The 18,833-nt window shown below is 28.2% G+C and overlaps 1 protein-coding gene across 1 annotated transcript; it reads right to left on the bottom strand.

Annotated features, from left to right (window-relative positions):
• Positions 1 to 3,461: 3,461 nt before the first annotated feature.
• On the bottom strand, positions 3,462 to 6,683 carry LOC112758830 (pentatricopeptide repeat-containing protein At3g62890-like). Its single transcript, XM_025807605.3, has one exon. The coding sequence runs from the start codon at positions 6,369 to 6,371 to the stop codon at positions 4,032 to 4,034; it is 2,340 nt and encodes a 779-aa protein (XP_025663390.1). The 5' UTR covers positions 6,372 to 6,683; the 3' UTR covers positions 3,462 to 4,031.
• Positions 6,684 to 18,833: the final 12,150 nt, after the last annotated feature.

The following is an 18,833-nucleotide window of genomic DNA, read 5'->3' as shown; positions in this document are numbered from 1 at the left end:
AGGTCGAGATCCCGAGTAGACCGAGAGCTTGTGGGACATGAGCTCAGGATCTATCCCAGGCATGTCGGAGGCCTTCCAGGCGAAGAGATCGGAATTATCTCTTGGGAGCTTAGTCAACTCTTGTCTTAGGGTTTCCCCCAGGTTGGTTCCTATGTGAGTGTTTTTTCCTTCCTCTTCTCCGACCTGAATCTCCTCGGTTTTTCCTCCGGGTCGTGGTCGCAGTTCTTCTTTAATCCTTGCTCCACCGAGCTCTATTGTGTGAGCTTCTTTGCCTTTTCCTCTCAGGTTTAGGCTTTCATTGTAGCATTTCCTTGCCAACTTCTGATCTCCCCTCACCGTTGCTATCCCCGCTGAGGTCGGGAATTTCATGCAGAGGTGGGGTGTCGATACCACCGCTCCGAGTCGATTAAGGGTAGCTCTGCCTATTAAAGCATTATAAGCCGACCCCACGTCGATGACTATGAAGTCTATACTCAGAGTCTTTGATTTTTTCCCCTTTCCAAAGGTGGTGTGGAGGGGCAAAAATCCTAGTGGCTTTATTGGCGTGTCGCCTAATCCGTACAAGGTGTCGGGGTAGGCTCTTAACTCTTTCTCATCTAACCCTAGTTTGTCGAAAGCGGGCTTAAAGAGGATGTCCGCTGAGCTTCCTTGGTCTACTAGTGTTCTGTGGAGATGGGCATTTGCCAGGATCATGGTAATTACCACTGGGTCGTCGTGCCCTGGGATTATTCCTCGCCCATCTTCCTTTGTGAATGAAATGATTGGAAGGTCGGATGCCCCCTCTCCGACCTGGTAAACTCTCTTGAGATGTCTTTTGCGAGAAGATTTTGTGAGTCCCCCTCCCGCAAACCCTCTTGAGATCATATGGATATGTCTCTCCGGAGTTTGTGGTGGCGGATCTCTTCTCTCCACATCATCTCGCTTTCTTTTTCCATGACTGTCTGACCTTTCTATGAGATATCTGTCAAGCCGACCTTCTCTGGCCAGCTTTTCTATCACATTTTTAAGGTCGTAACAGTCGTTTGTGGAGTGCCCATATATCTTATGGTACTCACAGTAATCACTGCGGCTCCCCCCTCTTTTATTTTTAATGGGCCTGGGAGGAGGCAGCCTTTCGGTATTGCAAATTTTTCTGTATACATCCACTACAGGAACTTTCAGTGGAGTATAAGAGTGATATTTTCTTGGCCTATCGAGGCCGAGTTCTTCCTTCTTCTTAGCTTCCCTCTCCCTCTCTTTCGTTGAGAGAGGGTGACCAGGTCGCCAACTCGGGTCTCTTAGCCTAGCATTTTCTTCCATATTGATGTACTTTTTAGCTCTTTCCTGTACATCACTTAAAGAGGCGGGGTGTCTTTTTGATATGGACTGTGAGAAGGGACCTTCTCTAAGACCATTGACTAGCCCCATGATGACTGCCTCGGTAGGCAGGTCTTGAATCTCCAAACATGCTTTGTTGAACCTTTCCATATAGGCCCATAAGGACTCCCCGACTTCCTGTTTTATTCCCAGGAGACTTGGTGCATGTTTTACTTTGTCTTTCTGGATGGAGAACCTCATCAAGAACTTTCTTGAGAGGTCTTCAAAACTGGTAATCGACCTCGGAGGGAGGCTGTCGAACCACTTCATCGCTGCTTTTGACAAGGTTGTTGGAAAAGCTTTGCATCGCGTAGCGTCAGAAGCGTCAGCCAGATACATCCGACTTTTAAAGTTGCTCAGATGATGCTTTGGATCAGTGGTTCCGTCGTAGAGGTCCATATCGTGGCTTCTAAAGTTTCTCGGAACTTTTGCCCTCATTATGTCCTCGCTAAAAGGATCTTTCTCCCCTAAGGTCGAATCTTCTCTACCGTCATGGGAGTTCTGACCTTTGAGGGAGGATTCTAACTTTAAGAGTTTTCTTTCTAACTCTTTTCGTCGCTCCATCTCCTCTTTTAGGTTCTTTTCGGTTTCCTTTTGTCGTTCCCGTTCCTGTTCTAGCTGCTCGAGGCGACTGTGGACTAATCCCATGAGCTCAATTGCGTGGGATGGTCCTTCTTTTTCTGATTCGCGCCCCTCCGAGGAATTTACCTTCGGGTTTTTGATTCCGGAGGTGCCTTCCCTGTGTTGATCATTGGCTTCCTGGTGAAGGGTCTGGTCTGCCTCATTGTTTCCAGTGTTCAGATTCTCTTGTTCAGAATCTGTCTCCACATGACCCTCTTCAGGGGATCTATCCGCCATCACTGGTTGATCTCTCGGGTCCCCGGCAACGGCGCCAATGTTACGGTGGGTAACCGGAGATTAATGGGTTAGATGGCGTTGGTTGGCCCAAACGTATGAAGGAGGTGGCTTTCGAATGGATCTGTTATTCGGTGTTCCTTCGTCCGACTTGTACGTGTGAAAGAATGGGGGGTGGTACCTGCAAAGACACTCCGATGCCTAAGTTAGCAAGAGTGTGAGCAGGTTAGAGAGTATTGGAACTTCGAGATACCTGAATGGTGTCAATGTATTTATAGTGGTGAACCAATAACCACCGCTGAAGTAGTGCCACCTTTTTAGGTGGATAACCGTTCCCATATCTTAGGGAGGTTAAGATATGGCTCTATGAAGTGGTTAGAGAGTTTCTAGGGGCAGTTACTCATTCGAATGAGTGTTATCTGCCAGCTAACCCTCGTGTCCGACTTCTTTGGAGCAGGTCGTGTTTAGTACCGACTTCTTGGGATGAAGGCTGGTACTGGATGAAGGCCAACCCTTTGGGTTGGGCCTCTTTGCTTGGCTCCTGGACCTTTATTATTGGGCCAGGGTATGAACACTTACCAATGGCAAAGAAGGATTTTTCAGGTTAAATTCAAGTTATGTAATTTTCATCAATAATAATAATAATAATAATAATAATAATAATAATAATAATAATAATAATAATAATAATAATAATAGGCGTCGACAACGCCAAATTCAAATTCCAAATACATGTTTGCAATTGCTAATGAATTACTATGATATTTCTTTGTAGAGATTCCTGGGAAGTTATACATTTGTGTATTGATAAGATCATTCCCTATTTCTTGAAGCTCGATCGGATTGAGTTTACTCCAAGTTAATTAGTATGTGGCAAATATTAGTAAATATTTAATGACTAGCCATATAAGAAAGAAGCATCTACACTAGTACACTACCAATCTACCATAACCATTTTTTTTTTTGGTCCGGTATATTTCCATATTAATTTTTTTTATTGTTCATTTGATCAATTACCAACACTAAAAAGATGCATACTGTTCACCAAAAAAAAGAAAGATGCATAAGACACAAGTCAACACAACAAATGGGCTCTCCAAGTTTAAATTAATTGTACATATTTCTTCTGTTTTTCCTGCTCCGTAATAACCCAAAATTAGAAAGCATCCAAACTTTTAGACAAGGAGAAAAAAACGAGTCAAATCATAAAAGATCGAATAAACATGTTAAAAATTTAAATCATTTTGATATAGCTGTTCTAATGTTTATTTTATTAAGAATTTGACTACAAATAATCAAATATACAGTATACACTATGCACTTAAAAAAATGTTGAGCAGGTTGATTAGGCTCATGGATAATATATAAGATAATCAAGCATTGTGGTAGTCCACATTTAATTGATCATTCTCTTGAAAATAATAATAATAATAATAATAATAATAATAATAATATTCCGAAGCATGCAGAGATGGCAGACTCATAGTCTTCAGTGACACCTTTGTAGTTTACACCAATCACATCATATCCTTTTCATGGTTGTGTTGAACTTTGGGCTGCCATGCCAATATAATTTTAGGTGAACTTATGTTGTGATTACCTCGGTTTAAGCTGGTAAGAAGATGAATCAACCTTGTTGAATCCTCATGAATCTTAGTGAAAGCAAGCTTTTATGAATTGTCACAAGTTATGGATCCAAAAGCTCAATAATCAATTCATGATCAGGATCAAGCTTGGCAAAACTAAGAGGAGTTCAAGCCAAGTGATGTTTTATGAATGCAAGCTGCTCCAAACCAATTCAATTGTCTGCAACAATTCTTCTACCAAAAGTCCATGCAGGAACAAGATCCATGTTTAAAGTGGTGGAAGCGATGACGATCCCTCACCACAATTTTGCGATTGAATGCTTTTGAGACTAGTTTCACCACGGTGTGGCAATCACTACATATTCGCAGATTCTTCATTATTCTGATAGGAGTTGTCGGAGGAATAGTGATCAGTCCGAACGCGACCGCAAGTTTCTCACTATGGCTGAAAAGTGCAGTTTCCTTCTCTTCTTCATCAATATCAAGTGAAACCTCATTTGTGCTTGGTGTATATCCTTCGATCTTCAATTTTGCAGCCACTACGTATAACATATGTTCAATATCATTGATTTTTGGGTGTGTCTTATCCCCTGCAAAAAATTCATGAACTATCCCATTTGCTTCAAGCATGCTACAACCAGGTATCTTCACCACCCCGTGTTGTGCCATACTATCCCTAATTTCAAGAACGTTGCCCCAATTCCCTTTCGATGCGTATATACTTGACAATAACACATGGAAACCATCATGATCAGGGTGAAGCTGAATGAGTTTTCTTCCAACCCTCTCTCCCATTTCATTGTTGTTGTGCTTCCTACAAGCACCAAGCAAAGCACCCCATGTAGCAACATCCGGTGCCATTGGCATACTCTCGATCACTTCCTCTGCTTCCTTAAGCAAACCTGAACGCCCCAACAGGTCAACGATGCATCCGTAATGCTTTACATTCGGCTCTATCTTGTGTTCTTCAATCATGGAATTAAAGTAGCGGCGCCCCTCGTCTACTAGTCCCATATGCCGACAAGCCCCAAGAACTCCCACAAATGTAATTTCATTAGGACAAGTTCCTGATTTTTTCATCGTCTCAAACATGCTAAGTGACTTTTGTACTAAACCATTCATTGCCAACCCAAGAATGAGCGCATTCCATGTAGAAACCCCCTTTTCCTGCAATCCATGGAAAACCTCCAATGCATTCTCCACACAACCACATTTCATGTACATATCTATAAGTGTTGTGCCCAAGATGAAATTAACTTTCAATCTATTTTTACTTATATAAGCATGAATCCATTTGCCCAAATCCAAAGCAGCAAGACGGGTACATGCTGAGACAACACTCACTAAAATGGTCTCATCAGGCCTAATTCCATGAACCTGCATTTCCTGAAACAAAGCCAAGGCCTCCGAGAATCGTTCATGTTGCGCATAGCCAGATATCATAGCACTCCAAGACACAACATCCTTCTCAGGCATAGAACCAAACAGCATCTCAGCATCCTCAACCGAGCCACATCTCAAGTACCCAGAAATCATTGAGTTCCAAGATATCTGATCCGCGAGCAAACCACCATCAAAAACCTTCCGAGCATTCAATATTTCCCCACAACTCGAGTACAAATTGATCAATGCATTCTTCAAGCTAACATAACCTTCAATCCCTACCTTTGTAGCCAAGCCATGTATCACCTTCCCAGTCCTATCTATCATCAAATGTGCACAAGCAGACACAGCACTAATCACGGTCACCTCATCCACCACCACCCCATTAGCATTCATCTCAACAAACAAACCCAAGGCCTCCTCAAAGATCCCATTCTGCTCATAACATGAAACCAGCGCAGTCCACGAGATCATATCCTTTTCCTCAATCTCATCAAACAGTTGGCGTGCCTTCTCAATACAACCACTCTTCCCAAACAGCACAATCATCGAATTCGAAGCAATCGTGTTCCTCACTGGCATCATAGCATAAACCCTCTCTGCTTCCTCCACATCACCCAATTGAACATACCCAGCCAAAACCGTGTTCCACGAAACCTTATCCAACACGGGACTTTCATCGAACACCTTGCGGGCGCTCTCCATGTTCCCGCAAACAGCATACAAATTAATCAAGGTATTGTTGACATAAAGATCAGAACCAAAACCCATCTTGAGAACATGGGAATGCACTTGCCTCCCCTCGAGCTCAGAGGTACGTGAGGCGCATGCACGGAGGAGGATGGGGTGTGTGTAGTTATCAAAAACAGCACTTCTTCTGGAAAGGGAGTTGTAGAGGGAAATGGCATGGTGGGGTTGGTTGCGATCGACATGAGCACGCATGAGGGAGTTAGAGGCAAAGGGGTTAGGGTTTTGGAGGAAGTGGGTGAAAATGCGGAGAGAGTGGTGGAAGGGGAAGGAGGGGAGGGAGAAGGTGAAGAGTTTGGTGGAGAAGAGTGTGTTGTGGATGTGGCCAGTGAGAATGGATTGGGAGAGGATCTGGTTGAAGTGGTTTAGGGAAATTAAACGGTGTAAGAGGGATTTTAAGATGGTGAGGTTGATGGTGATGGCGGTGTGGAGATTGGGACTCATTTTCTGGTTGAGACATTGGTTGATCTACAATTTGATATAAGGTTCAATTCGTGGAATGAATCTTTATGGATAATCAAGAATATTCAATTCGCCATCTATTTTTTTTTGTTGAAAATTATCACCTTTTCTAACTCCATTCACCTACTTCTATCGAAGATCAACTCCTCTTACTCCATTCAATGTGCACGTGATAAAAGGGAAGCTTGCAACCTGAAAGTTAACAAGGGACTTTTTGAAAGGAACATGTCAACATGCTCCTTACACTTTTATTCAGTATCTAAAGCTCCCAACTAGACATCACCATCATAACTATGTATTCCCTTTTTAGCATTTAGCAACATGATACATATATAAATGGTGAATTCTATGATGTTGAAAGAAAGATTTTTTTACATGTGTATGTTTGTGATGTTAAAAAGGTAGTATGATAAGAGTTTAGAAAGAGAGTAATTAAAGAGACAAGATTTAATATATTATAAGTAAAATATAGTGTATTTTATCTTATGTAATATGTAAATGATGTATTGAACTATTGATTAAATAGGTTAATTATATTTATGTTAATTAATTATTAAAGATAATATTGGACCTTGTATGATTTTTTTATTTTTAGACTTTTTGAATGTATATTTTTTCTCTCTAAAAATATTAACTTTACACACAAAAATTTATTAATATTTATTTATTTTAATATATTCCTTTTTTTATGACTTAGATATATTCAGTTTCACAAATATAAAAATATATTTACATATTTTAACCAACAAAAAAAAAACATATAACTTTACATATTTATATACATTTAAATTAATGGTAATATTTATATATAATTAATTTAAATATTATATCAATATATCTGTCAATATTACTCTGGGTACATATAGATATTTATAAAAAAATATTATTCAAACACCACATATTCTTGACATCTTATAAAAATAGTTTGTTATTAATTATTTATATATTAATTTTTTTAATTAATAAACAAAAAAATTTATATTTAATTGTTTAAAAAATATTGATGTCAAAATAGCATTTGTAATACTGCTATTTTTATGGTGCAGAAAGAGAGAATATATATTTTGGGAGAGTTGATTTTTTTTAAGAATGAAAATTGTAATAAGAAATTTTGCTTTTTGTTATAAAGGGAAATTAAAAATAAATTTAATTTTAATGTAGTGTTAGTATAAAATAATTTTATATTTACATCTAATGACGTAACACTACATTAACAAAAATAATTACTTTTTATAGACGATGTGGAATCTAAAAGACCAAATATAATTATACGACTATGTAAAATACACTTTACACTGTTAATACATCAAAATTAAACTTACTAAAAATATGTGCACGGTGCACCCAAAATTTGTATAACACCAGACATATAGGAAAATATAGTAGACACCAAGAAAAATATAAGAAAACATAGTTATTTTTCTGTATTATGTAAACGATATCTTGTTATTTTGTTTGCATTAAAATATTTATTTACAGTTGTTTATAAAAAAATAATTAAAAGAAAATTTTAAATACTAAAAAAGGAAAAATCTTTTAATAATTAATATTTAAAAAAATTGTCTAAAAAATTAAATTCTTCAAGTTATTATTGGAATATTTTAGATGCAACCTATTATTTATAATTAAATTATTAATTTTTTACAATAAACAAACTATGTTATTGAGTGAATATTTAATATTTATTATTTTATTAAACGAAAAAAATATGTTTGAACAGATTTAACAAAATTATATGATTAGTTTCTCTTTGAGGGCATAAAAGTGTGTTGAAGAAAGATGATAATTTTTTTAATATATATTATACATTTATTAATTTAATTTAAAATAAATATTAATAAATTTTTGTGTGTAAAAATTAATTTTTTAAATGATATTTATTATGTAAATAAAAATAATTAATTAAAATTTCTTTTTCAAGTAACATGAGTGGAAAGAAAAATTATTAACTTAGATGAAAAATTAATGAAGAAGAAAAATTCAATTAATTATTTTTCTTTCAATTACTTGAAAAAAAAAATTCAATTAATTATTTTTATTTACATAATAAATATCATCTAAAAAATTAATTTTTACACACAAAAATTTATTAATATTATTTTAAATTAAATTAATGAATATATAATATATATTAAAAAAATTATCATCTTTCTTCCACACACTTCTATGCCCTCAAAGAGAAACTAATCATATAGTTTTGTTAAATCTGTTCAGACGACATACTTTTTTCGTTTAATAAAATAATAAATATTAAATATTCACTCAATAACATAGTTTATTCATTGTAAAAAATTAATAATTTAATTATAAATAATAGATTGCATCTAAAATATTCCAATAATAACTTGAAGTATTTAATTTTTTTTAGACACTTTTTTTGAAATATTAATTATTAAAAGATTTTTATTTTTTTAGTATTTGAAATTTTCTTTTAATTATTTTTTATAAATAACTGTAAATAGATATTTTAATGCAAACAAAATAACAAGATATTGTCAACATAATACCGAAAAATAACTATGTTTTTTTATATTTTTCTTGGTGTCTACCATATTTTCCTATATGTCTAGTGTTATGAGTCACCAAAAAAATATATGTTTGGTGTTATACAAATTTTTGGTGCACATATTTTTAGTGAGTTTAATTTTGATGTATTGACAGTGTAAAATGTGTTTTACACAGTTGTGTAATTATATTTGGTCTTTTGGATGACAATAAACACTGTCTATAAAAAGTAATTATTTTTATTAATGTAGTGTTACGTCATTAGATATAAATATAAAATTATTTTATACTAATACTATATTAAAATTAAATTTATTTTTAATTTCCCTTTATAACAAAAAGCAAAATTTCTTATTACAATTTTCATTCTTAAAAAAAATCAACTCTCCCAAAATATACTATTTTGACATCAATATTTTTTAAACAATTAAATATAAATTTTTTTATTTTATTAATTAAAAAAATTTAAATATATAAATAATTAATAACAAACTATTTTTATAAGATGTCAAGAATATGTGGTGTTTGAATAATATTTTTTTATAAATATCTATATGTACCCAGAATAATATTGACAAATATATTGATATATATTTAAATTAAATATATATAAATATTACCGTTAATTTAAATGTATGTAAATACGTAAAGTTATATGTTTTTTTGTTGGTTAAAATATGTAAATACATTTTTATATTTGTGAAACTGTATATATCTAAGTCATCAAAAAAGAAAAAATGTATATATTAAAATAAATAAATATTAATAAATTTTTGTGTGTAAAGTTAATATTTTTGGAGAGAAAGAGAGCGTACATTCAAAAAATCCAAAAATAAAAAAATCATACAAGATCCAATATTATTTTTAATAATTAGTTAACATAAATATAATTAGCCTATTTAATCAATACATTATTTACATATTACATAAAACAAAATACACTACATTTTACTTGCAATATGTCAAATTTAATCTCTTCAATTACTCTCTTTTTAAACACTTATCACACTATCCTTTTGATAACACAAACATATACATGTAGAAGAATCTTTCTTTCTACATTATAAAATTCACCGTCATATATTCTTTTAGTAATCACAACTTGCTTTTGGGTGCCCTTTGTCTCATATTCTATAACTCAGCCATTCTTTCTTTCAGTTCTATTTTTTTTTTCTTAACTCAGTTTCTTCCTCGACGTCACTTGATTGTAAACTATTATTTTGTAATTCAAAGTGGTTCCAAAATAATTCAAGAGATTGTGTTTCATCTGCTTCTCAACATTTTCAGTTATGAATAATAATATTCTGTGTGATCTGATATATATTGCAATTACTGAAACTAACATAGACAATAATAAAAGATAGGAATATGGTTAGTTTAAGATGTCACTTTTTAATTTGAATATGGAAGTAAAAGTGGTGTTAGACTCGGACATGGGAAATACAGGTATTTCACAGCGATGTGGTGTCAGTAGAACAACTCGGACCCTCCGAGTTGCATTGGATATTTTATTTCATGAAAAAATTGACAACAACAAACAATTCGGAGGGTCCGTTTTCTAACTTTTATATTTGCCTAACCACAAGTCGGACCATGCGATTTCTTAAGCAAAATTTTAAAATCAAACAACTCGCATGATCCGATTTATGTACTCTGAGTTTTTTCAATTTTTAACACAAATCGGAGGGTCCGATTTGTGTACTCTGAATTTTTTTCACTTTTTTAAACACCATCCGATTTGTGTACTCCCAACAATTTTAAAAAACAAAAAAAATTACCATGTTAAAGTATATTACTTATTTTATTTCCATATCAAAGTTTTTTAACCTTAAGATGTACATGGTTAAAGTTAACCAAAAAACCAAACCTAATTTCAGTTAATAACCAGAAATTTGGTTTAGGTTAGTAAACCAAACTGGTTTTAAGTGAGAAAATCAGTTACAAAAATAATAAATCGATTTTAAAATAAAAAAAATTAAAAAAATAACCGATTTTTTCATTTGAAAACCGATTTTCCATTTAAAAACCAATGCTAAACAAACGAATTTTTTATTTTTATAAATTAAATAAATGTAATAATTACCAAAATAAATAATTTAAAAAATATTTACCGAAATAAATATCTTTTTCTTATTTCGCTTATACCGAGATAATTTTGCATGCATCTCGTTTACAGTGTAAACTAGATATACATATATCTCGTTTACACGGTAAACAAGATATATGTATTTTTTAAAAAAATTTTTGAAAATAATAAAAAATATTAATATCAATAATCCAAACTTTTGACATCGTAAAAAAGTTGGTAGAAGGGATTAAAATGGATATGTTTGATCAATTTTAGTCCATTTTAAATGATAGAGATTAACACGTTTAAACTGTCCACTATTAATACGGTTACCTCTCTTCTAACTATCCACGGTTTAAAAATTTAAAATATAATTTAAATACACGTGATTTATTTAATGACCCAATTAATTCAATGTCACTACTCTATTCGTATATAATATGAAATTTTTTTAGTTAAAATTATATTTCAAAATTTTTATGTACTCTCATGCAATAAATAAAATTTATATGTACTCCTGTACAAAAAAACAAAAGGAGTGAGTGAATATGGAAAAAAGCAAATGTGCTGCCACTATTGATAATGGGTAGTTACAAATATATTTTCAGCACACTATTAATAATGGACAATTACAAATATATTTTTAACTATACATCATTAATATATTTGTTTCTATTCACTATTTTTTTCGTTTGTTGTACGGGAGTACATATAAATTTTATTTGTTGCAGTACATGAAAATTTGAAATATAATTTAAGTAAAAAAGATTTCATATTATATACAAATAGAGTAGAGACATGCATTAATTAGGTCATTAAATAAATCACGTGTATTTAAATTATATTTTAAATTTTTAAACAGTGAGTAGTTAAAAGAGAGGTAACCGTGTTAATATTGGACAGTTTAATGGTTTCTAAGTAAACGTGTTAATCTCTTCTACCAACATTTTTATGTACTAATCCACAAGTTTGGATTATTGATATTATTAATATTTTTTTATTATTTTTAATTTAAAAAAAAAATGCATATATCTCGTTTACAGAAATAAACACATAAATACGTGTTACATACATCTGTCTTATCTCGTTTACACTGTAAACGAGATACATGTAAAATTATCTCGTTTACACTATAAACAAAAAAGATATTTATTACGGTAAATATTTTTTAAATTATTTATTTTGATAATTATTATATTTATTTAATTTATAAAAATAAAAAATTCCTAAACAAAATCAATTTTAACTTGTAAACTAATTTTTGACAATTTAAAAATTCAGTTTAGCCCTTTTTGTCATTATAAAGCCAATTTTTTACCCTTTTTCCTAACCTATAACACATTTATATTAGAAAAACATGATTTCAATATTCCAAATCATAAAAAATGTCTAGACAAATACCATGGCATATACACCATAGGCATCTTTAGAATAACCGTATCAACAACATCCATCACCATCTATTATATTAGATTTCAATAAACACCATAGGCAAACATTCATGTTTTTTGGATACAAAATAACTAATTTTATAATAATAAACTAAAAAAAGCAATCAAATTTTGTTGAATCGGAACTATTGTTTCAGACATCGCACTTGAGAATTTAGAATTTAGAGTGGACAGGTTTTACTACATATTTTTTTTTGTTTGTTGTACTGGGAGTACATGTAAATTTTATTTATTGTATGGGAGTATATAAAAATTTGAAATATAATTTAAGTAAAAAAAATTTTATATTATATATCAATAGAGTAGTGACATGTATTAATTAGGTCATTAAATAAATCACGTGTATTTAAATTATATTTTAAATTTTTAAACAGTGGGTAGTTAAAAAAGAGGTAACTGTATTAATAGTGGACAGTTTAATGATTTCCAAGTAAACGTGTTAATCTCTTCTACCAACATTTTTATGTACTAATTGCATGCCAAAAGTTTGGATTATTGATATTATTAATGTTTTTTATTATTTTTAAATTTTTTAAAAAATACATATATCTCGTTTACAGAGATAAACACATAAACACGTGTCGCATACATCTGTCTTATCTCGTTTACACTGTAGATGAGATAAGAGAGAGAGGTATTTATTTCAGTAAATATTTTTTAAATTATTTATTTTAATAATTATTACATTTATTTAATTAATAAAAATAAAAAATCCCTAAACAAAATCAATTTTAACTTATAAACTAATTTTTGACAATTTAAAAAACCAATTTAACCTTTTTTTTGCCATTATAAAGCCAATTTTTTACCCTTTTTGCTTAACCTATAACACATTTATATTAGAAAACCTGATCTCAATACTCCAAACCATAAAAAATGTCTAGGCAAATACTATAACATATACACCGTAGGCATCTTTGGAATAACATATACCATAGGCATCTTTGGAATGACCGTATCAACGACATCCATCACCATCTATTATATTAGATTTCAATAAACACCATAGGCAAACATTCATTTTTTTGGATACAAAATAACTAGTTTTATAATAATAAACTAAAAAAAGCAATCAAGTCTTGTTGAATAGGAACTACTATTTCGGACATCGTACTTAAGAATTCATAATTCAGAGTGGACATGCTCTACTACGTACTTTTTTGTTTATTGTACGAGAGTACATATAAATTTTATTTGTTGTATGGGAGTACATAAAAATTTAAAATATAATTTAAATAAAAAAAATTTCATACTATATCTATAACAATATATAAAGCGGATAGAGGAGTTTAGTATTCAATTCTTTTTACTTAATTTACCCTTATCTTTATAATATAAAATTACGCACTTAGTTACGTACTAAATTCTGCATTAACCCACAAGAGAATTATGTTACCGCTTCATTTTCAATCGTGAGAGAAATTTAAAAAATTGCTCACTTTCAATCGTAAAATAAGATTATAAAAACTGCTCCACTTGCAATTATTTTTTTTTTGTCTTCTTATCTTATGTTCTGATAGACAAATAGAAATGAAAATTTCAATAAATCAACAATTATGGTAACGTCGACACACTTGAACAGAATATGTTAGGGGAAGAAGATAGAATATAAGCGACAACAACTCTTAGCTAAAAGACGTGCAACTTATCGGAGATGATTCGACAAAGAAAATAAATTGCCATATCAACTAATACAACTCCTATTCCAACTCCATTGTCAAGCACAGGTAAAGTTACGGATTAACTATAAATATAGGAGTAATCCGATTAACTACAATTAGAGAGATGGACGGAGCCACTAACCATCTTCAATTTGTTATAGGTAACATATCTGTACGATAGTCAGTTAATGTAAAAAAAATTTTCACCCATTTCAAACAGCAACTTCATTAAAAGTTTTCTATTTGATGTAAATTATTGTTGCGAATTTTCAAAGAATAAAAGTAAAATAGTTTAAATATGTTTATTATTAAAAAAAATTCGTACTTTCGTCAGTTATTTTGAATAAAAAAATTTCTACAAATCTTTCACCGTTACTTCATTAAAAATTTTTATTGGATATAAATTATTTATGCGGAATTTTTGGGATGATATGCTTTTGAAAGAATAAAAGTAAAATAGTTTAACAAGACAATATTTTTTTTTTAAATTACACAGTAATTTTATACTAATATATATCATAATTTATTTTGCATATAATATTCATGCATCTAAGTTCAGTCGTGGACTATCTCATAAAAACTATATTTCAGTATTTTTTTTTATCTTATAACCATTTTATATTTTGAAATTCAAAATTTTATATTTTTATTTTTATTCAAGATTTATTTTTATATTTTATTTTAATTTTGTTAATAAAAAAATATTAATATTAGTTTTAATTTTTAATTTTTAGGATAGATAAAAAGATGGGACTTTTCTATAAATTAGATATTTGAAAAACTACTTATTATAAAAAAGTTAAGTCTATTTTTTTACTATAAGAATACATATAATTCACTCTTAACAAGAATCAACATAAATATATATTTATTCAATTATTTAAAATTTATATTAATTATTAAAATAATGATATAATGAATGTACTCCTACAGAAAAATAAAAAATAACTTTATAACTATATTTTTTGTTGGAATGAAACATAACTCAATAGATATAAAGTCTAATTTAAATAACTATAGTTAAATAAAATAAGTAATAAAAAACGGACATAAAATTTAACTTTTTTGTTATTTGGTATAAAAATAAATTATTGTTCTCATACATAATGACATAGAATTTAACATTATCATTTTCTATATGCATCTATTTTTTTAGTTTTTATCTTATAACTATTTTATATTTTGGAATTCAAAATTTTGTATTTTTATTTTTATTCAAGGTTTATTTTTATGTTTTATTTTAGTTTTGTTAATTAAAAAGTATTTATATTAGTTTTAATTTTTACTTTTTAGGATAAATAAAAAGATAGAACTTTTTTTATAAATTAGATAATTGAAAAATTATTTGTTATAGAAAAAGTCAAGTCTATTTCTTAACTATAGGAGTAGATATAATTAACTCTTAAATGTAACCAAAATAAATATAAATTTATTCAATTTTTTAAAATTTAGATTAATTATTAAAATCATGATATAATAGATGTACTACTATAAAAAAATGAAAATGACTTCACAACTTTTTTTTTTGTTGAAAGAAAACATGACTCAATAATTATAAAGTCTAATCCAAACAACTATAAATAAGTAAAATAAATAATAAAAAACAGAGATAAAATTTAACTTTTTTGTTATTTGGTATAAAATTGAATATAATAAAATAAATCAATATTCTCATATATAATGACATAAAATTTAACATTATCTTTTTTTAGATCCATCTTTTTTTTTTTAGTTTTTATCCTTATGTTTGTACTTTATTTTAATTTTATTAAACCAAAAAGTACTAATATAATTTAATTTTAATTTTTAACTTTTAATCATAAATGAAAATATGTGACTTTGTATGCATTAGATAACAAAAAAAATACTCAAAAAAAATTAAATTTGCTTCTTCGTTATATTTATAGGAGTGTAGATAATTCACATAAGAGTTACGAGATTTTTTTTAACTTTATTTTTAAAGTAGTATTCACTTTTGAGTGTAATAATTACGAACTAATATATAGTGGTAACTGATTACGATTGAAGAGAACGTAGAAGGAGAATAAAAATAGAAGAAGGAAGAGAGAACAAGGTAATATAAGAGGGGTGGTGAGCCAACGATGAACATGTGGATAGATAATGGTAAGAAAAAAGAATAATAAAAATAAAAATTTTAAATTTTAAAAGAATAATAAAATTAAAGATAATTTAAAATGTTAAATATAAAATTATAAGAAATAAAAGTTTTTTAACCATTAAAATTATGCAAGAGAAAGAGTGATTTAAATATAAATTTTTATATCAGCTTCAAGTTAAATAAAATTGGGTAATAAATAAATTTATAAATATTTATAAATATTTATTTTCATTTTTACACATAATAACAACATAATAATTTTAGTATTATACCTAAATTAATTCAAATTTAATTATTCTAGATATTAAAAAATTAAATAACTTATAATTTTTTTTTATTTAATTATTCAATACAAAATTTTTGAATGCTTGATATCTTAATTTTTTCTTAAAATGATAAAATATGATTTAAAAAGCAACTATGAAAAATAAGTATCTAACTATCTATATAATAGTTATACATACAGATATCTAAATCAAATAAGAAAATAATTCTTTAACAATTTAAAAGTTAACACAATAGATAGTTATGGATCAAAGTGATAAACAAAAATAAGAGTTGTGATAATGATATGGTGGTAATTGATTGTGGTTGGGGTTAATAGAAGAAGAAAAAAAGGGAGGGGAATAAAACAAGGCAACATAATAATGACGACAAAATAATAATAGTTATACATGTAAAAAAATAATAAAAAAATAATAGTGTATGATATGATCAGTGACGGATCCAGAAAATTTTAGGAGTGGGGGCAAAAAAAAAAAAAAAAATATATATATATATATATATATATATATATTTTGTTAAATATTATTAATTATATGGAGATATAAAAATTTAAAAGAGTTAGCGAACACTTTTATTATTAAAATACTATTTATTATATATAATTTATAAAAAATATTTTTTATTTCTAAAATTTAAAATTAAAATATTTTAATTAAATTATAGATAACTTATTATCCTAACTAATCTTTTTATACACATTTAATAATAAAAGACTGAATTAACTGGCATATTAGCGCATAATAATACATTAGTATTTATAATTTGAAATTAGAATTATATATAAATACTAGAAAAATTAAATCTTTATATAAAAAGTATGTTTATATAAAATAATAAAAACATAATTTTTATAATTTTTTATTTTTTAAAATAATTAAATTTGTTATATATTTTTTAATTTAATTTTGATATAATATTAGATAAAATATTTTATGTATCTGTTTAATTATATATTATAATTAAAATATTTTTTATCATTATTTTTAAAAATAAAAAATATATTTTAAATTAGTAAATTAATCAGTTCATTTTAAAATTTTATATGCAACATAGGTACATATATTAGAACAAAAGATAAAAAATAAGTAATAAGGATGAATAAATCGAGAATAAAATAAAAGATATAAAGTCACGAAAAAAATAAAATATTAGATTGATACCTAAACTATAATTGTTTGAATTAAAAAATGCAATTGAAAATATCAAAAAGAAAAATAATGAAATTGAAAGATACATAGAGTCATGGAGAGCTATATAAAAAAATTGGAGAATTTAAAATTTACTTTTTGATGAAGAGAAGATGACCATTAGACAAGGAATAGAAAAAGAAGGTTGAAAATATAAAAATAAGAAGAGTGTTTAAGAGAATAAAGAACTGACGGTACAATAATTAAATTTGATTAGGTTAAATAATAGTCAAAATGATAAAAAAAATAAAAAAATAAATTTAAAACTTTAGCTAATTGAATTTATTTTATTTGTAGTGGGGTCATTTAAAATTTAAAGTGAGGGCATATTATATATAACTATATCTTTTAAAACAAAAATTAAAAAATCATGGGGGCAAGTGCCCCTCATTTGTATGCTTGGGTCCGTCCCTGGATATGATGAGATGATATAATCAAAATAAAAATTAATAACTTAAAAATAATAATAAAATTAAAGATAATTAAATATGTTCAATATAAGATTAAAGAAATAAATATTTTTATCTATTAAAATTATGCATAAAGATAAAGTGGGTTTTGAATTTAAATTTTTAAATTTGCTTCAAATTAAATAGGATTGAGAAAATAAATAAATTTAATATATAAATAATTAATTTGTAAATAATGTTAATAAATTTTTATCTTGATTTTATTACACATAATAACAACATAATTCTTTTTTCTTATTTTTTAATTTAAATTTATTTATTTTATATTTCTTACAAATATTAAATAACTTAAAATATTTTATTTTTTTATAATTTATTTTTTAATTATTGAATAATTTTTTATAATTATTGATATTAAATTAGGATAACATTTTTGTCATTTTTTTAACTATATCTTTTTCCGATAACATATACATATCTTTAATGTGTGTTTTTATAATTTAGCATTTTAAAATTTTTTTATAGTAATTTTAATTTTAACAAAATATCATATAACTAAGGCTACGTTAATTTTGAAATGATGAAAAAAAAATACTTATTTGACAAATTTAAAGGGTGAATAATATATTAACACAAATACTAAAATATGATATAAATAAGATTACGTCAATATTAAAATAAAAAAATAGTGATCTAATAAATTTGAAGAACGAATAATATATTAAAAAAATAAAATTAATTTCTTAAAAATAATAGAA

Source organism: Arachis hypogaea, chromosome 16, assembly GCF_003086295.3.
Source record: "Arachis hypogaea cultivar Tifrunner chromosome 16, arahy.Tifrunner.gnm2.J5K5, whole genome shotgun sequence".
Taxonomy (NCBI): Eukaryota; Viridiplantae; Streptophyta; class Magnoliopsida; order Fabales; family Fabaceae; genus Arachis; species Arachis hypogaea.
Note: the sequence above shows the minus strand (reverse complement) of the source record. Positions and strands in the feature narration are given on the sequence as shown.